Genomic DNA, 25,278 nt, shown 5'->3' on the forward strand with positions numbered 1-25,278 from the left:
CCTTTGGTCAAATGGCTAGTGGAGACAGTGCTATTGCGCTATGGTCTGCACCATATTTCAAAGGGTACAATTTTAATTCTTATAATAACTATGACTTACAATAGGGACTACTGTCTGCTAAAGTCCTATTTCATGTTTTAGTACCTTCTGATGAATGCTAAGATTTCTAGCAGAGACAGCTCATACTAAAGTAATAATAGTTGCAGATAATGATTTCAAATTTACGTTGGTGATGTGTGGAATAATGCCAGGGCAATTTGTCATTGGAACTTTAGGCTCAAGCGCATATCATTTTGGCAACTGAATGGAAATGGTCTATTGGAAAAGTTACATGAGTCAATAAAAAGGCCATATAGTTTTGCTCATTCTCCACCGATAAGAAATTAGCAGCACAGTTGGGATCGATAGATGGAACCACATTCTAATTAGCTCTGTAATGAAATGTCACAGGGGTTGTAAATGTGATTCGGGTTGATGTTTAGGTGATGATAAACTGCCAACGCTAAATTTTACTGCAAATGGAACAACGTTCAGGAACAGTTTTACACATGGATTTTCCCACCATTGAACCTATTCTTAACTGGTATGGCTGGGAAGAGCCACTCTTATGGACAGGTTGCCAGATGAACAGAAACTTGCCCAATGGCCACCCGAGCGGTAGGCAAAATAGTATTAATCTGATTGTATTGCCCTTGGGCCATCAGTAGGATCAATCACACAAGGACCTGTGGACATGCATTGGCCCACCGTGGTTTTCAGTCCATGCGATTTTCCAGGCTGCAAATTTCATGCCTGAATAAGCCTCAGTTACAGGTGAAGCACAGAGATTTATTCTGTAGAAGGCTCTATAGCTGGAGATTTAAGCTGAAAGAAGGAAGTCTGATACAGAAGGTATGTATGCTAGGTGGACAATCCATGCTAGAAAATGAAAGTAATGGCACTTTTAAGATGAGTTTTAATCCTCAGTTGGACACCACTGTCTCAGCTGACCACTTTCTTGTGTGGGTTATCCCAAAAGGACAAAAAATCTCTCCGTCTTTAACCAATTTTGTCAAACTAATGTGTAATGTACCCAAGAGTGGGCACAAAGTAAGCCAACATTCTAATTGGACACTCTTTAATGGACCAGTAACATCAGAAACATTTTTTTAAAAATTCGTTAGTATAGATAGAAGAAAAAAAAAACACCAAGACAAATGAAACTTTAAAATCGCAAAGCCTTTATTAAGAAATAACTTTCCAAAACTCCGCTTCCGCTCCTCTTCAGAAAAGACAACACACCAACGATACATTATGCGGCGCTCGATTTCTCCTCCCTGTCTATCTCCTATATGGACGCATGATGGAACGCCCAATCGATTTCTGAAGAGGCACGCAAGCTGAGTTTTGGTAAGTTATTTCTTAATAAAGGCTTTGCAATTTTTTTTTTTTCAACTTTTTATTTATTTCTTCCACAATCCAGTCATATAATACAGCGGTCAGGCCACAAGAAAAAACAGAGTTTTACAAGTCAGAGAATATCCCAGGGATTCCTGGCAAGTAGTGGTAATTGGATTGTGAAAGTACCATATAACAAAAGGTAAATACAATAGGAAAAAAAGAAAAAGGAAATAAAATAAAAAAGAAAAGAGAGTGATAGAGGAAAGCAGGGGGGGGAAGGGTGTAGGACTCTCGCCAATTGACATCATACCAAAGGCTTTGCAATTTTAATATTGGTGTTTTTTTGTCGATGTATAATAACAAATTTTTATTTAAAAAAATTACTGGTCCTTTAAGATAGATTGGATTCCCTCAAAGTAGGTATTCCAATGTGTATCCGTATTAAGGGCATATATACTAGTATAAAAATTTAATGTAAGCGTGTCCATTGATGCAGGGGAAACCTGGAGTTACAGCCACCTCTGAAGGTGTCAATTGACAATTTAAAGCATTTTCAAACAAATTGTATATGATTTATGTTTAAGTGCATGAAATTTCCACCAACAATCTCCCAATGATGCTTAAATTATGCAAAAAGCTGCATTGTGGGTAAAAAACATGGCGATTGCGTCTGAAATTGCACTTTTGCATCTCACTTATATAATACATTAGAGGACATTATAGATAAATGGCAGGGGACCTTTTTACCCATAAAGAGGATCACCGTACCAGAGGCCACCCCTTTAGACTAGAAGAAAAGAACTTTCATTTGAAGCAACGTAGGGGGTTCTTCACAGTCAGGACAGTGAGGTTGTGGAATGCACTGCTGGGTGATGTTGTGATGGCTGATTCAGTTTATGCCTTTAAGAATGGCTTGGATGATTTCTTGGACAGACATAATATCAAAGGCTATTGTGATACTAAGCTCTATAGTTAGTATAGATATGGGTATATAGAATTTAATTAAAAGTAGGGAGTGGTGTGTGTATTCATCCTGGGTTTTCATTTGGAGGGGTTGAACTTGATGGACTTTGTCTTTTTTCAACCAAATTTAACTATTTAACTATGTAACCACACATCACCAGGCTTCGCCGTGTAAAAAAAAACGTACAGTTTTATGCATTTTTTCTCAGTGACTCCAGCCTGGAAGCAATGTAAAATAATGGTGGCAAATCTGGTGTTCGCATGGTGTAAGAATGCTGATTCCCAGCACTACAGTATGTCAGGCACCTTGCTCTTATCTTACCTATAGAGATAATTATGTAACATTTGTCTCCATTATATTACACTGGAATCAGACATGAGAATAAAGGACAGACTGGTTTAGTGCTAGGGAACTGTACTTAATGCTTCCAGCTCCAGTTGCAGAAACATAGAACATGGAGCCAGATTTACACAGATCAGCTGGGATTCTCTTTGGAGATTTTTTTGCATTCTAAAGCAGTCGCTGGTTGTCAACATTTGGGAAAAAGTTTTATTATGCAATATTGCTTTAAGAATGCAACCCTGCTGTTGGTGGACTTCTGCTCCCAGTACAACTCTCTACCCCCAAACCAGTTAACCCTAATCTTTCAATCCCATACATAGAGACAGGCAGATCCATGCATAGAAAATGGATAGACTAATTGATGGACGACCAGTAGATTGATCCCCCAAGTTATCTCTCCTTAATGTCCCCTACAGGTCATGCTGGCAGGAGGCTTGATAACAAAAATATGGGTGACTGTATATTAAAGAGACAGTTAACATGTGACGATTGGTCGAGAGCCGGATAATACAAGCAGAGCAGGACTGTACATACCTTGAACTTGAAGAACCTGCATTACTATTTAATATAGTATGGATAGGCATGGATGATTATATTAACATGTTGTGGTGCTGGTTATATTCCTGCAGTTCAACCTCTGTGTTTTCTGTGTTTGTGATGAAGTTTTTCTCTGGAGGAATATTGGAAGACCCAATAAGTCCAGATAAATAAGATCCAGATATAGGTATCTGGTTGCTTTTTCCCCCACAATAAAACATGTATATAGCAAACCCAGAATCATTGCTAAACAACAACAATGAGGCACAGATGCAGACTTTGAGGGCACAAAGGCTTTATTTGTTGATGGGACAGACAGGGCTTTACTGAACAATCTTTCTAAGGTAGTTTCCCAAAATGTTGGGTTGGTGGTGATGAAATAGTGTCTATAAGGGCTCAATCTGAAGATCCGTTGGGTGAGATTTGATGCAAATCGGGGCCTGGGATTGAAAATTGAGCAGAAACCGATTGTTGTACTTTTATATGGGACCAGTTTGACCCAATTATAGATAAAAGTTCTAATGTTGTTCTGAGCACCTGAACTTTAAACTTATAAATTAATAGAATCAGTGCTGGACTGGAAAATCTGGGCCCATTGGCCTACTGTCGCCCTTGACTGTTACAGGTTAGGCCAATATATACAGGTACAATCATGATCTCCAAGATATGGTGGTTCTCGGACTAAGCCCTTATTGCTCTGGCCAGTAGGTTGTGGTAATATATAGATTCCCACCCTAGGAAATACAGGATACTTATGGAGGATACTTATAAGGCAAGGGGGGAAATAATATTTATTTAAAAATCTATGAAACCCAAACAGTCAATAGTTCAGACCCAAGGCTAATCAATGCATTCTTTTTATATTGCTCCCTACATTAGTAAACACAGAGGTAGGGTCAGCCATAAAACCTATAGGAATGAGGGCTGCCATCCACTTGCTTTGATTGATGGATGTGAGGTTCTAATTTTAAACTCTACTGGGTAGGGGGAAATGGGGGGGGAAAATATATATAAGTATTCCCTTTCCCCAGTGCCCATAGAGTTGTCAAAGCGGGCAGCTAAAACTATGTGGACAATGTGTTCACTTTACTGGTAATTTCCACTTTGACTTACATTTCCTTAAAATGTTGGTATGGATTGTGTCACTAGCCATTTAATGTAATAGGGTAATAATATATATATATATATATATATATAATTATATTGTAAGCTTCACTGGGGCAGGGACTGGTGTGAATGATAAACAACCGCTGCAAAGGACAATAAACAGTTATGGTTAATGGGTTTAATACAGACAGAAGAGCTTGCTTAGGTGAGGATGGTGCCAGCTCCAGCTCTGCAGATTCTTCCCTTTAACCTGAAAAATATCCTGTTGTCAGCTGCTTGGATTGTGCAGACAAAGCATTCCTCCATATCATGTGGAGTCAGGAGGAGACATTGTGGCAGAGTTATGTTGAATAAAAGGCCAAAAGCTTGAGGCGAGAAGGAGCTCCTGAAAGGAGGGAGGAGAAGAAGATCCTCTGTGCACTAATCCATTCTTGCATGTGACATGGGGTTCTGTTTTCTTACATCTGCTGGGACGGATATAAGCCAAGCACACTCCTGGGGCTGTGTTTCTATAGAGACAGTGATCACATCTCTGCCACTCTTGCCTTTTGTATTTTATTCCCATCAGCTTTGTAGAAACAATGGACAGATCTGGGAGTGCGAGGGAAGCATGCAGAGAGAAAGAGCGAGAGAGAGGTGTGCAGGAGCAAAAGGTGGATTCAAAAGGGATTGACAATAAAAAGCTCCCATATAACATTCCTATCTTCCCGGGGCTCTAGAGAATGCATCATCGCTTTTCACAAAAAAGCATTTAAAAACAGTGCCGGAGTTTGCAGACAAACTTGTTATATATCATGAACACCTCAATATATAAGTATTTCAATAGGATTAATATAGGATTTCAATAGGATTAATATCATCAGTAAGAATTATGCTATCATAAGAAAACTACAATAAATGGGGGTACTCAACCTTGCTAGGCAATGCCTATTTTGCCGATAGGTACAGTGGAAGCCAAAGTCGCAGGATCTACGGTGCAAGCCAGTCAGGTCCTTGACACCCAGTATAGGTTTCATGTTGTTTACCAGTCCAGCCCCCTGATTGTTACAGGATATTTGCCCCATCTGCCTATAAAACTGGTCACTGTCAGACTGACCTCCTAGGGTTCAGAGAACCTGACAGCCCATCACAACAATTAGATGGAGACAGTGGCAAATGGTATAAATGTTATATATGGTGGAAATATAAGGCTAGGGCCCACTTGGAACTCCTCTGCTAGGCCTTGCGCAATGCTGAAACTGTCATCTGAATGGCAACATGACATATTTAAAGAAATGAATCATCATGTACCCGACACACCTGATATCCACATTATACAGCCACATGTCATCAGATACCACTGATCTACGCCAGCCTTACATGACTAAATGGGAAACGGAGCTGGGTCTTCCAATTACGGATAAGACATGGTCATATATTTGGGAAAATGCCAAAAAAACATCCATTTGTGCGAGTTCCAGCGAAAGAGCATATAAAATCATCTATCGCTGGTATTACACCCCTACACGTATAAGTAAATTTAGTGGCAACCCTGAACATGCTACATGTTTTAGGGGATGTGGTGCACAAGGATCCTTTTTACATACGTGGTGGACCTGCATAGTAGCCCAGGAATTCTGGAAGATGATCGCCTCTCTGCTCTCCGAGATTCTCAATAGTAATATTCCGGCAACTCCGCACACATTTCTACTAGGTATGAAAATTGAGAACGTTACTTCTAAATTATCCCATAAATTAGCCACACACATCCTGACAGCAGCAAGATCTCTCCTAGCGGCTAATTGGAAACGACCGCAATTACCTGGCCTACAATTACTGATAACCAAGGTAAATTGGATCCGAGCGATGGAATCCATCAGAAATATTCTTTTAGACAGGAGCTATGAGGGGGAGCTGGAGTGGTACCCGTGGACCCGATACTTGGAGGAAACCCAATCTGGATCTCACTCCCCTGACTCTGGCACTACTTGAACACTGTGGGAGTTAAGATGTCATTTGATAAATATGCACTCTAGTTATAATGCCTGTCTCTCTTCTTACCCTTTCTTCCCCCCTTCCTTTTCCCCTCCCTTCTGACACCTGTATTTCCCTCCCCACCTACAAGTCAGCTGCATGATTAGCATTACGTTGAACTATCTTGAGCAGGGCGTGTTTTACTCCGTGGCGGCCTCTTGGTCCAATGCTATAGTTCGGACCTATGCTTGCGGGACCATGAGATGTGGCCGAATACTGAAAATGCTCTGTGATAAAGGACGTAACCTGTTTAGACGTAGTCAAACTTGCAGCTGTGAACATGTTATACTTTAATGCATTTTTTTCATTTGTCATGTTGAAAAACAATAAAAACTTCAAATAATAAAAAAAAAAAGAAATGAATCATGTTTAGGATATACCAGCACACTATATCTATATCAGCACACTGGTGCTTTGTGCAGCCTTCTGAGTTTGTCGTGAGTGCATTGAAGCTCATATAAAAATCAAATGGACTGCCTGCAAAATCACCCCAAAGCTTGATTTATCCATCCATCATGGGTAAGCATTCTGCATCCCTAAGAGGTACAAAATGCAGACAGTGCAGCATTCAGAGCAAGGTGCAACTCTTTACTTGCAGGGCATTTTAGCAGAGCAAAAAGCTCTGCCACCAGTGTGGCAACATGCAAAGTACAACAAAACAGATAGTACTGCACCTGTTCCTTGTAGTTTGCATGCAGTTGTATTCTGTATAAATAAGACCCAGAGGATTGTAGAGGACTCAATTGCATGTGCTGCCATTCAAAGCATTTGACAGGGGTAATTTACAAATTGCAGGGCAGACTGCAAAGTGCACATAACAGGCACAAAACCAGGTATTTGATTATATTATTCAAACTGCACTGAGCTGATGAAAGATCACTGATCGTGATACCCTCTTAAACTGGCCATATGTTATTTCATTCTCTTATCATCATCCTTTCCACCCAAGCAGAAAAACAAGTGGAGATGTGTTTTTATTTATGCTGTATTTTGGATATGAATGAGTAAAGCCAGCAAGGCAAAGGTGAGGAATATGTGTCCCTCTGTCCCTAGGTCAGCAGATACCCTACCATATGTGACCACAGAACCCAACAGGATTTACATACAAGAGGCCCTCGCCCAGACAATTCAGTCAAAAAAGCTGTACTCATGGCCCTATTCCTCTACAAATTGGCAGCTATACTTTTGCACGGCTATTTGTCCCAAGACAAATTTCTTTTCAGAAGTTGAAATGAAAACAGTGGTTCTGAGGCTGAGGGGATGGGTGCTTGTGTATACAACAAAAATAGTTAGTAAATAGAAAGAGAAAAAAGCAAACACACAGCAATAAAAAAAATCAAAAGTTTAGAATAATACTAAAGGGCCGATTCACTAACTTCGAGTGAAGGATTCGAAGGTAAAAAACTTCGAATTTCGAAGGTTTTTTTGGGCTACTTCGACCATCGAATGGGCTACTTCGACTATGACTACGACTTCGAATCGAACTATTCGAAGTAAAAACCGTTTGACTATTCGACCATTCCATAGTCGAAGTAATGTCTCTTTAAAAAAAACTTCGACCCCCTAGTTCGCCATCTAAAAGCTACCGAATGTTAGCCTATGGGGAAGGTCCCCATAGGCTTGGCTAACTTTTTTTGATTGAAGGATATTCCTTCGATCGTTGGATTAAAATCCTTTGAATCGTTTGATTTGAAGGATTTTATCGTTCGATCGAAGGAATTATCGTTCGATCAAAGGAATTATCCTTAGATCGTTCGATCAAACTATCTGCGCTAAATCCTTCGACTTCGATATTCGAAGTCGAAGGATTTTAATTCCAAGTTGAATATCGAGGGATAATTAACCCTCGATATTCGACCCATAGTGAATCGGCCCCTAAGTATTGGATATGAATACCTGGTATGAAAAAGCCAAAATATTCTTGAATTATCTGGTTCCCTATCTTTTTAATCTGACATTGTATATATACTGTAGCTATGTGCCATAATGAGATCATCCCCCCAAGCAAACCTGTTTTATATGTTCTCTGAATCTCTTTTAGTTTCTGATCCATTATTTGTTGGTTTGTGATCATACTGTAGAGAGCAGCACCCTGCCAGTCAAGTAAACTTGCTGTCGCTTTCTAAAGAATAACATGCTCAGCACAATGCCATTCGGATGTCAAATTTACTGCTGACTTGGGTGACATTGCCAGGGAAAATACAGCAGAAGACTACCATTAGCAAGGAATACAATATTTTCATTATTATGACCTCTTCTGTAAAGACAATATAGGCCTTCCTATCACAGTGGTGTTCCTTTTCTTATAATAACATTGACGCCAGGTGTCATTAATACCAGCTAAGCCAGTAAGGTAGTGCCAGTGTTTTGGTGCTTCTCTACTTCCAAATACCCACCAGCCCAGAATATGGTTGGAGGAGCACTGCACTGTAATCTTCTTCCTCTTCTCTGGGCATCCTCCTGAGTTCAGGCAGATAACAGGTTTTATGGGGCAAATTGAATAGCTGCATGCCATCAGACACCCACCACCCCTACTCTGTATTTATCTCTCAATGAACATTGAGGGGCAGATTTATTAAGGTTCGAATGTAAATTTGAATGTGAGATTTATCACACCTTATAGTTCCCACTGCTGTCCTGGGACTGTATAAGCGTGTATGCGTGTGGGGAAAAATACTTAGGGCATGTCCATTGATCATTTCTAGCACAGGCAGGGATCTATACATTTATACTGTATTCGAAACAACAAGAACTATGTTTTTTGTAAAGGTAACATTTGTCTGCAGCCCAAATTTAAATCATAAGCCTTATATAATTTATCAATTCCTACATAATGAGGATTTTAAAACATTATGGGGCAGATTCACTAAAGGACGAATTGTTGCCAGCGACTGCTTCAAGCACCTCTCACTACTTCGCCAGGCGCAAATTCGCTACCACTATGCTAATTCACTAATATGTGAAGTTGTGTCCAGGGCGCCGAACGCTGGCGACTTTTCGATAGCGTTACTTTGGCTGGGCGAGCATTTCAAAGCAAAGATGCGCTAGCCTAGAGAAAATTCGCTAGTGATCTTACGCTTAGGTCAATTTGAATAGGTGGGTACATTAAAGTTGTATGGAGGTCTTTATTTGAGATGTTGGTGCAAATGCTTGATGTTACCACTTTTTATTACAAATGTCCAAGGAACCTGAATAAAGACAAAAGAGTTAATATTATGCCCTACACATGAGCCCACTGTAAAATTAATGTTCCATATGTTCTCAAATGTCTGGGGAATAATGTTAAGCCGGCTAGGCCGGTAAAATACCGACCGAGTGGCAACCCTAGCAACAATACACAAGAGTAGGGTTGCCCCCTGGCCGGTATCTTACAGGCCTGGCTGGTAAAAATGATGGTTGATCGCAATGTTATTAATAGGAAAAAAAGATAAATATATAGGAAGGCTGGTATTTTTTTCCAGAAAAGGTGGCAACCCTACACATGAGTACCTGTTATTTAGACCTTAGGGGTCATTTATCAAGTGGAAGGGCAGGGTACAGGCACAGCCGCACAACCCACCATGTTTTCTGCCCCTTGAAATCCATTCACCACAGCAGGGCAGATACCTCAGGGAGTCTCAGCGCAAGGTGTATTTGGTAATGTTGAGCCCACAGGGCAGTTATCTCAAGAAATGAGTGAGCTTATCTGCCATTTTTAATCAAATAAGACAGAATTACCCAGCATCGAGTGAGTATTTGACAGGGTATGTTAATCACTAGAAGAGAGAGCTGCCAGACTACAACTGCATACCTCCCAACATTTTGGAAGTAAAAAGAGGGACAAAAAAAATGGCAGGTTATGAAAGTTTGAAAATATTTCTCCTTATCTAAACTGTGTTTTTGTGTCTCAAAATTGTTACAAAGTATCTTATTTGCACCTGTTAGCTGTTCTGGGCTCGCTGCTAAAAGCCAATTAAGTGAGAAACTTTGTTTCTTTTTCTGGCTGTTCAGTGCAGAGAAAAGAGGGACTTTCCAGTACAAATGAGGGACTGCGGGTTGAGCTGTCAAAAGAGGGACTGTCCCTCCGAAAAAGGGACAGTTGGGAGGTATGCAACTCCAGTGAACACTAGACCACGAAATGTTCAAATAGTTTATTATACGCCACGGCCCGGACGCATACACATAAGGGCCGCCCACTCAACGGCACCATTGCCCCGTTAACCACGCCCCTCGTATTGTTCGACGCTTGTTCGTTTCACTTCCGCTTCTGGTTATGCTCCGATGTGTGTCCAGCCTGTGCAGGGCAGCAAGGGGTGCTGTGCCCCGGGCTACTCTAGAGCTGTTCCCGACTCTAAGGAACCCCGGGTCCGGCCGTGGGTGAGAGTGCTAGGGGTGACTTAAAGTTAGGAGGTGTCTTGTTTGCGCCCCTCTATCTGATCAAGCGCAGCCCTGGAGCATGCTGGGAGTTGTAGTGCGGAACTGGTACTTAAGACTACCAGCGCGCTAGTTGACAGTGGAATAAGAGTATCATTAGTTTGGTTTCTCTTAGGACCGCTGATATTGTTCTCCACTTGGGCTTTGTTGTTCTCGCTGGCTGTGGTTAGTCCGTTTGGAAGTCGCTCTTGAGGGCTGTGCGTCTATCTGCGCTGAGGCTAATCTTGTGGCGTTGTCGCAATTCTTGTGGTTGCGATTTGTTGTTATTGAAGGACAAGTAACGCCATAAAATTTTGTTTTTTAGACTGAAAGTTTGTATCTGCCCATTCAGTACTTGCAAATAAACTCTTATGCTCTACTGCTTTTAAGGATGCCCCCAGGTCTGGACTGAGAGTCATAATAGGCCCTGACATTCCTAGTACTCAGGCCCAAATAGTCCAACACTAGCCCAATAAATACTGACTGTCTATGTTGGGACCTTAGAGCAGCCCCTCTGGCATTTGCCAGAACCCACAGATCCAGGCCTGGAGGCACCGATCCACTATTTTGAGTTCGGTGAATTTGCATATGCAAATTAGGAGTAGGAAGGGAAAACATTTTTTACTTCCTTGTTTTGGGACAAAAAGTCACGCGATTTCCCTCCTCACATCTAATTTGCATAAGCAAATTATGATTCGATTCAGCTGAATCCTGCTGAAAAAGGCCGAATCCCGAATTGAATCCTGGATTCGGTGCATCCCTAACTGCTTTAAATGAGAGGTTTCCCTTCTATGGGAAGAATCCAGGAACGAGTTTTGAGGCCTGGTTTTTTCCCTCCCTAACCATTTACTCCACACACTGTTGCCTGTACTCTATAGCCTAGTCCAAGAATGGCTGCACCCATTGCTACCCGGCAGGTCATTTATATAAAATATATTCCAGTTCCTGAAGCAAAAAAAAAAAGTCATTACTAGTTACTGGTAACAGAACATTTCTTTTAAATGCACAGAAAACTATTTTGCATTTTGGGGTTTCTGGTTCTTTAATCCCTCCATCATTTCCACCAGGGAAAAGGCATTATGTTCCCACTGTTCAGTGCTTTCTGTGGGGCTTTATTTAGTGGGCTGCTTTCCACGATTAGACACTTACAATGGGCAGGTTAGCTCTGGGGCAAGCTGCCGTGTTTCTTTTCTGTCCATGGTTATGTTTTTTTTTTGGGTCCAGAATGTACCTCAAGGATCTGCACCTTCACCAAAAATACAGTGCTGCCTGCATTTGGCAGAGGGCACATAGGCATCTATCATTTAGATATTCAAGTTAGGGTGCATAGTAAAAGCTATATATTATATATATTTAAGCCTACCCTCCCCCCTTGTCAATCGCCACTGGATTTAGCTGCATGTATCTGGTGATGAGCTGAGGGAATTTTTTATGAACAGTTTTCTTATAGGCCACCCTCTAAAGCTCCCACCCTAGGGATGAGACTCTTGGTGCCTATATAGAATATATGACATAAGGAACCTTATGGCAGGCAGAAGGTACAGGGCTACCTTATGCTCTCTGATGATGTGCTCCGCACCTTACACTAGATTATTAACCTGGTGTGAGGTTCAGCAATACCCCATACACATTGGTAAATTAGTATTGCTTTAGAGAAACTAGGGCTTTATAACCCATCCTTGTAACAGGCATGACTGCCATTAAATTACCCAGCATGCCAAGCAATAGTAGCAAATGCAGCATTCTTATTTCATTGCATTTTCATTGCAAATAGTTGTTTAAAAACTTTGGTAAAAGCCAAACAAGGAAAATAATAGGACAAAAAAAAAAGAAAAACAATTGGAATCACATGTATATAAATAGGAAATAAATGCAGAATAAACAGTTTGTGAGGCAAATGCTAAAACTCTTGATTTTCTTGTTCAAATACTGATAAATGGAGCCCTAAATGTGTCACTAATGAATCTGGGTGGCACTATATTATGCTGGGAATGAGGCAAGAGCTAATGGCTAGCTTGAGACATAAGTCTTCTTGTCCCATATCAGTCAATGTGCAGGTAACTCATTAGTGACTGAAATTAGTTATTACTCATGACTGTGTTTGCTCTGACTTATTATGACCATGAACAATTCCCATGCCATTGAGAGGTCCTGATCTTTTCACGTGCCAGTTCTCGGTCATTAGTAGCCCCATGGGCTGGTGTCAAAGCACTTGGAATCTACCAAACTGAAAGGATAAACAGTAGCTTGGAATGAGGTGTGGGTGCTCTTATATATCAGGTGCTCATCACTTAGAGATGTGGCCAGTCCTCAACTAGAGGTCCTCTATCTATGATGTCAGTTTCAGGTCAAAAAATGGTCCACAGCTTTTAGGTTTGATTGGGATGTGATTGGTTAGGGAAAATTTCTGAACTGCTTATCATTAGAGTGTACCATTATTTCCAGGTGATTGTCTCTCAGATCAAGGGGAGCAATTCCACCACCATCAAAGCTACTAATCACCCAGTCAACACAATGCCCCCAAAATGTTTCAGCTTCCCAAAAGGTGCGTTTTCTCACACCATGGGTGCTTTAACCCTTCAAGTGCACCCATGGTGTGTGGAAACTAGGGATGCACCAAATCCACTCTTTTAGATTCGGACAAACTCCAGAATGCTTTGTGAAAGATTCGGCTGAATACCGAAGCGAGCCCTAATTTGCATATGCAAATTAGGGGTGGGAAGGGGAAACATTTTTTACTTCCTTGTTTAGTGGCAAAAAGTCACACGATTTCCCTCCCCTCTCATAATTTGCATATGCAAATTAGGATTCGTTTTGGCCCGGGCAGAAGGATTCGGCAGAATCCTGCTGAAAAAGGCCGAATCCTGGATTGGGTGCATCCCTAGTGAAAACGCACATTTCTTGTGTTGGGCGTCTTCAAATTGCGAAACATGTGGTCCAGGCTGGTTTGTGTTTTTCATAACAATCACTTTGCTCATCCTCTTTACAACATGTGCCCTTCATTTTGGTGTGTGAAACTAGTCAATGAACGTTGCACGCCCTTACCCTCTGGTCACAGTTGCCTTTGTTTTGCAGGAAGTGGACATTTGGAGGATACAAGATGGCTTCCAGCAGTACCCAGACACCGTCAGGCCACGTTAATCGTCTTATCCACGAGAAGTCTCTGTACCTTCAGCAGCATGCAAGGAACCCTGTTGACTGGTTAGCCATTGAAATAAACGTGGGATCTCTTTATCTCCCAGTAGATCTGCTGTTAGAATCACAGGCCTAGTGCTTTTTATACAGGTGATGGAAGTCTGAGATGACTCCTGGTATCCTCATACTATATAACAGGGGATACATTATTAGTTATAATACACCAACTTCAGTCATGTTACACTAAGTAGCTTTTATGTACTCACAGCTCCTGTGTATTATAATATGGTTGAGCACAAATAACAGGGCATCTGGGTCCCTAGCCTCCACAGTAGTTTCTCGTTCATGAAGAAGGACCAACCTGCCGCTGTTACAAATAACCCATTTAAAGGAGAACTAAAGGCTTCTCTCTAAATTTAGAGATTAGGTTGGAATCACTTAGAACAGGTACATTTGTAATATATAGGATATAATGTCTAAAATATAAGGATACAGTATTATAAGTCACTGAAAAGTTTCATGACCACATAAAGGCAACAAAATGGAAGGCTGTGTGCTTTTATACAGGTCATGGAACTTCAAAGTTACTTCTAATATACTAATTGCCAATGCTAACTGAAAACATAGCTAACCCCAATATAAGAATATAATTTACAGGGTATTCATGGCTCTTATTATGTATGTATTATTTCTATAATAACATTTAGGATCTATAAGCTCTGATTCCACATCCAATGTTAGGCAAGTACACATGATGACTAGCAGTGTTGTCACTTTTATGCGTCATGTGTATAGCATCTAAGCAGTACCAAACACATATATATTCTGGCTGCATCCCTAAACTTAAAGGAAAACCTTTACTTCCCCTTTATCAGTAACTGGAATGCTCTGCCATTTTTACTGTGCTCATACTCACATCTGTCTCACCCTGCAGGTATCCGTGGGGTCAGGAGGCTTTTAGCAGGGCAGCCAGAGAGATGAAGCCAATATTTCTCTCCGGTAAGATGCTGTGAACCTTCTCTTTGCTTTGGGGTCAGGCAAGCACAGCAGCCATATGTGTAACGTTAATAAGGTCCCAGAGGGGGAGCTAGAGGGCTGTGAGTGAGACCTTGTGCCCCGTACTGCACTTAGAATAAGAATGCACCTCCAGGGATAAATGAATTGGTAACAAAAACAAGTCTTGTTCTATAAATAAAAGGCATTGTCAGAGACTGGCTACAGGTCTCCCCAAACACAGGCGCTGCCACTTGCTGGGAAACATTTAACCTTTGCTTTTAGCTGTGTCTGTCTCCAATAAACTCCTCTCACAGTTGTTTGTCTTCATCTCTGTCTCCTAATCTGGTGAATGGACAGTAAGGGGATTGCAATGTACACAACTGGCATGATACCACGGTGGGTGGGGTGGTGTACCATTGGAAAGAGGATCCGAATCTGTTGTGCCAGAAAATGTTAGAAAATGTAATTGTAGCCATGTGCTTATGTAAACAAGAGACAGTTGCAATTATTTATATGTATCACACAAGTATTTACCCCAGGAGGCTTTAGCCTGTGGCTGAACTACAGCTCCCAGAATCCTTCAGCAGAAGATCATTATTGTGGCACAAAGTTCTTTTGACACTGTGTGAATAAAACAGGGAGGATAATATACATTTTTTTAAAGAAACACTACACTGTTCATATATTTTCCAGAATTTAACTGGGTCCAATGGGAAATAGGTTGCAGAGCGATGGCCTAATGGAAGTACTGAGCTGAATGTGTAATTCTCTTCATCTTGCCTTGTTCCCCTAGCTTATGTGAATGTGTTACTGACTCAGATCTACCCTCTACTAAGAACAAACCAACAGGAACAGCCCCCAGAGCTTTTTCAGAGCCTCTCCTAAGATTTGTTATAAACATATGGCTTTGTAGTATTTCCCAGTAGTTGGCACAGTTATGCAGAACCAGCCAGGTAATTATGTCCATAGCTTGTAGAAAAAGATACCATAAAACTACAGTAGAACCCAGATTTTACTTTTTCAGGGGACCACATCACAACGTAAATTCCGGGAAAGGAAAAAAAACATTTCTGAATGGGGCTGCGACAAAACAGCATCAATTCCTGGAAAATGTAAAATCAAGGTTCCACTGTATTCCAGCCCCATTACCCTGTACTAAGCACAAATCAGCAGGTACAGCTATCCATGAAATCTAACTCATTGTTTACAAAGCAGAACACTGTACTTTCTGCAGAGCAATCCTGCATGTGTTCAGGGTATGGCCTCACCTTTGTGGGATTTCTTTTCTCTATCCCATATGGCATTTTATGTGTGTGACCCAAAAGAGACACTGGCTGTGTGATTTACAACAGGAGTTTTATAGACCTTTCCTTGCTCATATGTTAATGTTTTTAAAAGGAACTCATTTTCACATTAAAAACTCAAGGCTGGTCTATTGGGGCAGGTCAAGAGCTCTGTTCTGAATAGTAGCTAGAGCTTCAAATGGAGGGCATAAACCGATTGTGTTAGTTTATAATAGAGCTTAAAGGGGACCTGTCACCCAAAAATATTCCAAATCCAATTTTATTGTGTTAGTCAAGCAAAATTAACTTTACTTACACTGTATAAATAATTTCAATGTCGTTTCCATCAGTCTGGGAACTCATAATTATAGCAGACAGGAGCCATTTTGTGGACACTGTTATTAAAGGAATTGTTCAGTGTAAAAATAAAAACTGGGAAAGTAGATAGGCTGTGCAAAATAAAAAATGTTTGTAATATAGTTAGTTAGCCAAAAATGTAATGTATAAAGGCTGGAGTGATTTGATGTATAACATGTCAGTCAAAACACTACTTCCTGCTTTTCAGCTCTCTTGGCTTCCACTGACTGGTTACCCTGGTAACCAGGCAGTAACCAATCAGTGACTTGAGGGGGGCGACATGGGTCATATCTGTTGCTTTTGAATCTGAGCTGAATGCTGAGGATCAATTACAAACTTACTGAACAGAAATGTACCATGTGGCCCTCCTTCAAGTCGCTGACTAACTCAGAGTTATAGAGCTGAAAAGCAGGAAGTTGGATTCTGGCTGTTTTATTAGACATCTATTCACTCCAGCCTTTATATATTACACTTTTGGCTAACTAAATATATTAGAAACATTTTTTATTTTGCACAGTCTATCTATTTACACAGTTTTTATTTTCACACTGAACTGTTCCTTTAAGGCAAGCCTTGCATCATCTCAGAATCTTGTTTGTGCACCAGAATGGGGGACCTGATGTCCAATTACACAATTAAATGGTTAAGAGAACTGGGGGAATGTGGTAAGAGCAGTGACATCTAGGAAGTGCTGAATGGAAAGTGAAAGCAATTGCTTGCCCCACCCCTATGCCTAAGGCAATATTTGATTGACAGTTGATATTTTTAAACGAGTTTATAACAGTTACGAACGCTTTAATAAAAAAAAAAAAAGAATTTGTATTTCATGTTTAATTTGAAAAGAACTTTTTAATCCAGTTTTTTGTGCCTGGGTGACAGGGCCAGTTTAAGTTATGGTAATTTCATTCTATACTATTGTGCAGACAAGGCTTTTGTTAATGGGGTGATGATTTGCTTGTGACTGTGTGATTGCAGTTGGCTATTCCACCTGCCACTGGTGCCACGTAATGGAGAGAGAATCATTTGAAGATGAAGAGATTGGACGGATTCTAAATGAAAATTTCATATGCGTGAAAGTAGATCGAGAGGAGAGGCCTGATGTAGACGAGGTGTACATGACATTCCTCCAGGTATTTGTATTTTGAAAGAAATGTTTTAGTTTATGCATTTTAAATGTTTGGTATACTCCGGAAACCTTTCTTGTCTCCTTCATTCAAAGAGCACTCCAGGCTGCAAGTAAAAGGTAAATAGCGATGGTTGCTCTGATCATAGAAACTATGCCATAAAACCAGACAGGACTATTTTTTTGCAGTCATGAGAAATAGGAAAAGTATATCACAAGTCACTATTACTCACACCGTATTACATATAAGCAAACGTTTTTTAATTTTATCTCTATAAACAGTTATTTGCATATGGAAGCACTTGCCTTAATATTTAAATTTGCCCCCTTTCCTCCACTTTGTTTATGTTGAACAGGCTACTGATAGTGGTGGTGGATGGCCCATGAGTGTTTGGCTTACACCTGACCTCCGACCTTTCGTGGGTGGGACCTACTTTCCACCTGAAGATGGTGTACGCAGGGTCAGTTTTCGAAGTGTTCTGCTGCGAATTGCTGAACAGGTATGTCCTGCATAAGTGCAAAGGGGGAGAGGACAGAAGGTCTTACTGGATGTTTGTAATTGTTTAGGGCAGTGCTGTCCGAATGGCGGGCCCATGACCCCCCCCCCTTCTCTAGCTCCCCGTATTAAAAGTCTGGCAGCTGTGACTGCTTACCTTGTGTCAGCTTTAAATGGTATCACTACAAAGATTAATTCCCCCTGCATCGTTCACACATGTGACACCTCTATTGTTCACACCCCTAAAGCCCTGTACTGTTCACACCTCAGACCCAATTGCTGGAGGGACACCAGCACTGTGTCACTGTATGTAGCACTGTATGAACTGTACATCTTTGACTAATAGGCTTCCCTGTCTCCTGCTCTATTCTGCCTGGGTGCCAAATTCTGCCTTCCCTATGCCCCCTATGTATGCCATACTCTGACTACCTATGTGTGCTATACTCTGCCTGCCCTATGCTCCCTGTGTGCCATTCTCTGCCTGCCCTATGCTCCCTGTGTGTGCCATACTCTGCCTGCCTTATGCTCCCTGTTTGTGCCATACTCTGCCTTTCCTATGCTCCTGGAGTATGTCATACTCTGCCTGCCCTATGCTCCCTGTGAGTGTCATACTCTGCCTGCCCTATTCTCTTTGTGTGTGCCATACTTTGCCTGTCATATGCCCTCTGTGTGTGCCATACTCTGCATGCCCTATGCTCTTTGTGTGTGCCATACTATGCCTGCCCTATTCTCTTCGTGTGTGCCATACTCTGCTTGCCCTATGCTCCGAGAGTGTACCATACTCTGCATGCCCTATGCTCTTTGTGTGTGCCATAATCTGCCTGCCCTATGCTCCCTGTGTGTGAACCATACTCTGCCTGCCCTATTCTCTTTGTGTGTGCCAAACTCTCCCTGCCCTATGCTCCCTGTGTGTGTGCCATACTCTATCTTCCCTATTCTCTTTGCATGTGCCATACTCTGCTTGCCCTATGCTCCCAGAGTGTGCCATACTCTGTCTGCCCTATGCTCCCTGTGTGCGCGCCATACTCTGCCTGCCCTAAGCTGCCTGTGTGTGCCCTACTGTGCCTGTAAGATGTGAGCCTGGTAGTATTTGCTTTGGGGGTTTGTTAGCATTTGGAAATTGTTGTTAGGGGACCTTAAGGTGTTTAATCATGTACTGTGGTGTTGTGTTGTCCACAGGGGACGAGGAGGAGGCATATAGGTTTACGGTTGTGCCTTAATATGACAAACTTTTTCATGTATGAGGGATGGGTGATATCCCTGCAGTGAGCATCAACCATTTCTTTTTTGTGTGTGCTACCACCATTAATGTGTCGTCTTAACATTTCTTATGATAACATGGTGTGGTTTAAAAATGGGGAGTGGCCAACACTGGCTTCCATTATCGGCCCTCCACCATGTAAGCCAGAAAAATTCTGGTCCTTGGTACCACAGAATTTGGACAGCACAGTTAGTGTTCCCTACTCTGTTCTGTTCAAGTGGAAAGAGAACAGGGCCTTCCTGTGTGAGAGAAGTGAGCACATTCTGAGTGTACTGCAGAGCAGCTCTGGTATCGATAGAGGTGATGAGCCTCCACCATGCCTCCCGGTGCAGGAACAATGCCTCCAGCAGCTGAAAAGAATATTCGACGAGGAGTATGGGGGTTTTGGAGAATTTCCCAAATTTCCCACCCCAGGTTAGTATATCTTAATCTGAAACTTGGTGAGATATTATTGCCAATTTTTTTTTCCAATTAAAATACTCAGGAAATAATAAAGATTTTGTTCAGGCATGTTGATCCATATAGCTGATGATTGTGTCAGTATGTGTCCAGTAGTATAGTGGGCCAGTAGTATTAATACACAAGCTCCTGATCTTATCACTGGGACTTGTATTTTGCCCTATGGGAAGGAAGTTTCTCTGATGGAGGACAGACTTTATATTCAATGTGCTGTAGATATCATTTTCAAGTTTGTGTAGCAGTGCTGATAATATTACCATGGATCAAATTCATTCCTGCCACTGTGCACACAGAAGGGACGAGGACTGTATCGGCCTTTAAATGCCAGCAGAGAAAACCAACAGAACCAAGCAGGATATAGTAATTGGGCCTCCAAATCTTTTTGTACCTTTGTTCTAATAATACATACATACATACATACTTCCATGTTATATACAAGCTTCCAGACAGTAGACAGACCTAAAATACTTTTTCCTTTCTTCAGTGAATTTTAGCTTCCTTTTTTGTTTGTGGGCTTTAAGAAAAGGAAGCCCGGAAGGCACTCAAGCTCTGCATATGGCAGTCCATACACTGAAATGGATGATGTATGGAGGTATCCATGATCATATTGGAAAGGTAAGCTCCTGACAGCCTTTGTCTTCAATGCTTTCCCTACTTCATCCGTTACATACACACTACTGTTACATCACTTAATAATTTAATTTCCCATACATGAGAAAACATTAGACTTGATCACTCTTGGGCCACCAGTTATTCCCTGATCCCTTACTTTTAAGACAACACTCTCTTCTGTCCATGTGTCTTCCACTAAGTACTGTCTGATGCCTTACTGTAAAGCTTCCTCTCCTCTTCAATGTGCTTTGTTAGTGAGCCACCAAGTACAATTTACTGTAGTTAACACAGAAGGCTTTTAGGTAATGGTAACCTTACTTACTAGATAAATTGTCAGAATAACTGAAAAACTGGAAAGGTATGGAAAAAATAAGGTAGGATAGCAAGGATATTGTATCTACTAAAAAACTTTCTCTCTTCTCCACTGCACTTCTACAGCCTGTGAGCCACCAAGTCATGTGTTGTCCCTATTTACAAGGCTGTCTGTCTTCTCCACTGCACCAGAGTGTAGAGTGGAGTACTATTGGACCCCTAACTGTAAAGCCTCTACTCTTCTCCACTTCTCGCTGCCAGTGAGCCATATAGTACTGTCTGATCCTTTACTGTAAAGCATGCTCTCTTCTCCACTCCTCTCTCTTTAGTACTGTCTGGTCCCATACTGTAAAGCTTCAATTCTACACTGCATTTTAGCAGTGAGCCACCTAGTGCTGTCTGATCCCTTTGCTATATGGCTTCCTCTCTCTTAACTGCCCTACATGAGCAAGCCATCTAGTGCTGTACCACTACTTCTGCTACTACTACTACTCTAAAGCTTCTCCAGTGCCCTCTACCAGTGGACCACCTGTAAATATCTGATCTTCTCTTCTGCCTCTCTTCTCACTTTGAACACTTTACCCAATCTGCTCACTTTACCCTACAGATGCCTGTCTCTACCATTCTGGCCAATTCTGTGGGCTTTTGATAGTGCCCTGCAGCACAAAATATATAATATTTGAGTGTCCTTAAAGGGATGCAGTCATGATTTGTATGGTGGTTTTGTTTTGTTTTTCTAAATTACACTGCAAATATCTACCATATAAAATATAATTCCTGAACCAATAAGGGTATTTTTTTTGTAATATTGGTGTGTTGGCAGCCATCTCAGTTCATTTTGCCCGGTCATGGGCTTTCAGAAAGAGCCAGCACTTCATGATGGAACTGCTTTCAGACAAGCTATTGTTTCTCCTACTCAATGTAACTGAAGGTGTTGCAGTGGGACCTGGATTTTTACTTTGAAAGTGCTGTTCTTACATATATCAGGGAGCTATTATCTTGTGTTAGGGAGCTGCTAACTGGTTACCTTCCCATTGTTCTATTGTTAGGCTGCTAAAAGGGAATGGGGTTGATATCACTGCAACTTGCAGTACAGCAGTAAAGAGTGACTCAAGTTTATCAGAGCACAAGTTACATGACTGGGGGCTCCTGGAAAACTGACAATATGTCTAGCCCCATGTCAGATTTCAAAATTAAATAAAAAAACCTGTTTGCTCTTTTGAAAAATGGATTTCAGTGCAGAATTCTGCTGGAGCAGCACTATTTCCTGATGCATTTTTTAAAGAAAAAACATGTTTTCCCATGACAGTATCCTTTTAATAAGTTAAGGGCACTTAACATGTTCCAACAGTTGTTGACAGTGCTTTTAGTTGTGCCACATGGGCACACAATCTCATGGACTTGCTGCTTGTTCCCTCAGGGCTTTCATCGATACTCCACTGACCAGACCTGGCATGTGCCTCACTTTGAAAAAATGCTGTATGATCAAGCCCAGTTAGGTGTAACATATGCAGAAGCCTTTCAGGTAACCTAATCTGTATTGTCTGGATATATTAGAAATAACAAAGGAAAAACAAAGGAAAAATACATAGGAATAATAAGGATACATGAAAAACTTTATTTATCTACTATAATAGAATAATTTCATGCAACATGTGCTAAAATCCTCAGTTCAAAATTTTACCTAATATCACCAAAAATGTGGAAAGACCAAGTTGTTTTTAGAGGTGATGAGCCTTATAGTAAAATAGACTTTGTGGCTTATATATGTAAAGCACCCTTCAGATTTTCAGCTGTTTTTCAACTCAACTTTACTTCCCAGCACCTCTCCAAAAGTCTTTATTTGTAAAACGATGATTAGTAGCAGTCCTACAGTAAGAGCGATTTTCCTGGTAAAAACGCTCACCATGTCTGTCTCTTTCAGATATCTGGGAATGAAATCTTTGCTGACACTGCCCATGACATACTACAGTATGTGCTTCAACATCTGAGTGATGATGTAAGATATTCTTCTAATCTTTCAAAGATAGATTTTTTTTATATACCTTGAGAGGTACGGATGCCCTTTAACTGACGTCTTTAAATCAATGCAGTATAGCAACCAATCAGTAGTTAAAGGGGTTGTTACCCTTGAAATTAATTTTTAGTATGATGTAGAGAGAGATATTCTGAGACAATTTGCAACCGAATGTCATTAAGTAATTTGTGTTTTTTGCGTTATTTAGCTTTTTATTCAGCAGCTCTAGAGTTTAGAAATTACCCTACAAACCATGATTTCAATAAGAGACTGGAATATGAATAGGAGAAGGTATGAATAGAAAGATGAGTAATAAAAAGTGGCAATAACAATACATGTGTAGCCTTACAGAGCATTTGTTTTTAGCTGGGGTCAGTGACCCCCATTTGAAAGAAAGTCAGAAGGAGAAGGCAAATAACACATAAACTATAAAAAAATGAAAGTCAATTGAAAAGTGTCTAAGAATTAACCATCCTGTAACATACTAAAAGTTAACTTTAAGGTGAACCATCCCTTTAACTTGCATCAGTATATGCCATTAAAAACTGCCCAGTTATTGGTATTTGGTATTATTTTGATCCATTGCTACTGTTTTACAGACATGATATATGAATGAATGTATGTATGTTTTTGACAGGCTGGTGGATTCTATAGTGCAGAGGATGCAGACTCTCTCCCAAATGCCCAGTCCAAGGTAAAGAAAGAGGGTGCTTTTGCCATATGGACAGCTAAGGAAATCCAGCAGCTACTGGATATTGAGGAAACAAATGGTAACACCTTTGGAGACATCTTTATGCATCATTACGGTGTGAAAAAGGAGGGCAACATCTCTGCTAGCCAGGTAAGAAGAGGGCATTTGCCAACTAGCCATGGGAAAGGTGTAGATAATAGAATACGGACATATTTCACTGTGAGATCCGAACAGGAATGGCCAACCCTAACAGATAAAGGCAATATAGTATGTACTGTAATGCTTCTAGAAAATACATCAAATACAAAACAGATAACCTGATAGAGGCTATAATTTTTTTGCACAATGTAAGGTAGAGTCCTGCAGCGGGGTGGGTACCCGTGGCTTACCCGCAAAAACCTGCGGTACCCTGCGGGTTGCAGGTAGAAGTTCCAGATGGGGGTATAGACGCGGGTCGGGCCTATGTTCTTCTCAGTATCGATTTTCACTCCTTTTTTCCGACCATGCTTATTTCCAATGATGTCACTTCACTTCCTGATTCTTGATGGTCAGCGGGTCGCGGCTCCGGTACTTGCGGGTGGGGTAGCGCGTCCAAGTGGGTAAGAATGCGGGTCCGGGTTGCAGATAGCAGGTTGCGGGTACGGGTTACAAAAAATGGACCCGCGCAGAACTGTAATGTAAGGGGTGTTGGAACCTCTTTCAATTAAAAGATTAAAAGCAGCAGTAATCGACTGTGGTCCAATTTTGTGCCAACCTGTCAACAAATACTGAGATTGCATTGTCCCTTGAGCTGAAGGTCTGGGGCATGTGCCCCTGGACCTACTGTATGATGTGGTGAGTTCTTTTAAACTTCTAAAGTGTACCAGTTTCCTTCATTCTTTTTACCCCAAATCAGTAACCCTTGTGAGCTAATCAGGCGTTAACCTTCGTCCAACTGTAATGATTCAGTAACCGCTAACTGCTCAGTAGGTATAGGACTGGGGCAAGCCATATTTATAGCATAGCTCTCTTTTCCTACATACAGCGTTCTGCAAAATGTTCAGCATAGTGAATATTGGTAAATAATTAATGAATAATTTGTATCTTTGCTGTAGGATGTTCATGGAGAGTTGCAAGGCCAAAACGTACTCATCATACGTTCATCCCTGGAGCTCACTGCTGCTAAGTTTGGCCTGGATGTTGCTCGGGTACAAAAAATTCTTAGCATGTGTCGGGATCGATTATATGAAGCTCGCAGGCTTCGTCCTCCACCCCTGAGAGACACCAAAATTTTGGCTTCTTGGAATGGTTGGCTTCACAAAAAATTAAAGATACTTATTTTTGTGTCTGATTCAAAACTGTGTGTTAGTGAATCCTGGTCTTCTCTATGCTTCAGTGCTAAAGACTTCCAGAATACACCTAAAGAGAGTTTATTATCAGACAATGATGAGTTAATACCATATTTGATTTTGTTCACCTACGTTTCTGCGCTCCATTTCTGCAGGCTTAATGATCTCAGGCTTTGCTCGCTGCGGAGTCATCCTGCGAGATGAAGGGTACATGGAGAGAGCCAAATTGGCAGCTTCCTTCTTGCATGAAAATATGTATGATCTGAAGAGCGGGATATTGTTAAGAAGCTTCTACAAGAGCCATCAACCAATGTAAGCGCAGCTCAGTGTCCAAGGTCACAAGATTGCTGACATAATGAACTCCAGAAATACATTTCTCTATTAATTATTAATTCTTCACTAGCCAAAGGAGGCAGTGTTCATTGAGGAGTTTGGGGAATTATGGTACATTGGGATTTACAGGGTGAATGTAC

The 25,278-nt window shown here is 41.1% G+C and overlaps 1 protein-coding gene across 3 annotated transcripts in view; it reads left to right on the plus strand.

The window, feature by feature from the left end:
• Window positions 1-10,543: 10,543 nt before the first annotated feature.
• LOC108701095 (spermatogenesis-associated protein 20) overlaps window positions 10,544-25,278 on the plus strand; it is a 36,341-nt gene continuing 21,606 nt past the window's right edge. The window contains exons 1-12 of one of the 3 annotated variants that reach the window (XM_018235295.2): window positions 10,544-10,699; window positions 13,811-13,936; window positions 14,805-14,869; window positions 17,482-17,636; window positions 17,986-18,129; window positions 19,605-19,800; window positions 20,330-20,460; window positions 22,190-22,294; window positions 22,694-22,768; window positions 23,424-23,627; window positions 24,572-24,764; window positions 24,961-25,117. In XM_018235295.2, coding sequence (XP_018090784.1) covers window positions 10,596-10,699; window positions 13,811-13,936; window positions 14,805-14,869; window positions 17,482-17,636; window positions 17,986-18,129; window positions 19,605-19,800; window positions 20,330-20,460; window positions 22,190-22,294; window positions 22,694-22,768; window positions 23,424-23,627; window positions 24,572-24,764; window positions 24,961-25,117 — 1,655 coding nt within the window. In that variant the 5' untranslated portion in view covers window positions 10,544-10,595. Of the gene's footprint in view, window positions 10,700-10,753; window positions 10,922-13,810; window positions 13,937-13,992; window positions 14,021-14,804; window positions 14,870-17,481; window positions 17,637-17,985; window positions 18,130-19,604; window positions 19,801-20,329; window positions 20,461-22,189; window positions 22,295-22,693; window positions 22,769-23,423; window positions 23,628-24,571; window positions 24,765-24,960; window positions 25,118-25,278 lie in introns of those variants that run through there. The other 2 variants (XM_041577379.1, XM_018235297.2) reach the window with 2 other exon arrangements.

Source organism: Xenopus laevis, chromosome 9_10L, assembly GCF_017654675.1.
Source record: "Xenopus laevis strain J_2021 chromosome 9_10L, Xenopus_laevis_v10.1, whole genome shotgun sequence".
Classification (NCBI taxonomy): Eukaryota; Metazoa; Chordata; class Amphibia; order Anura; family Pipidae; genus Xenopus; species Xenopus laevis.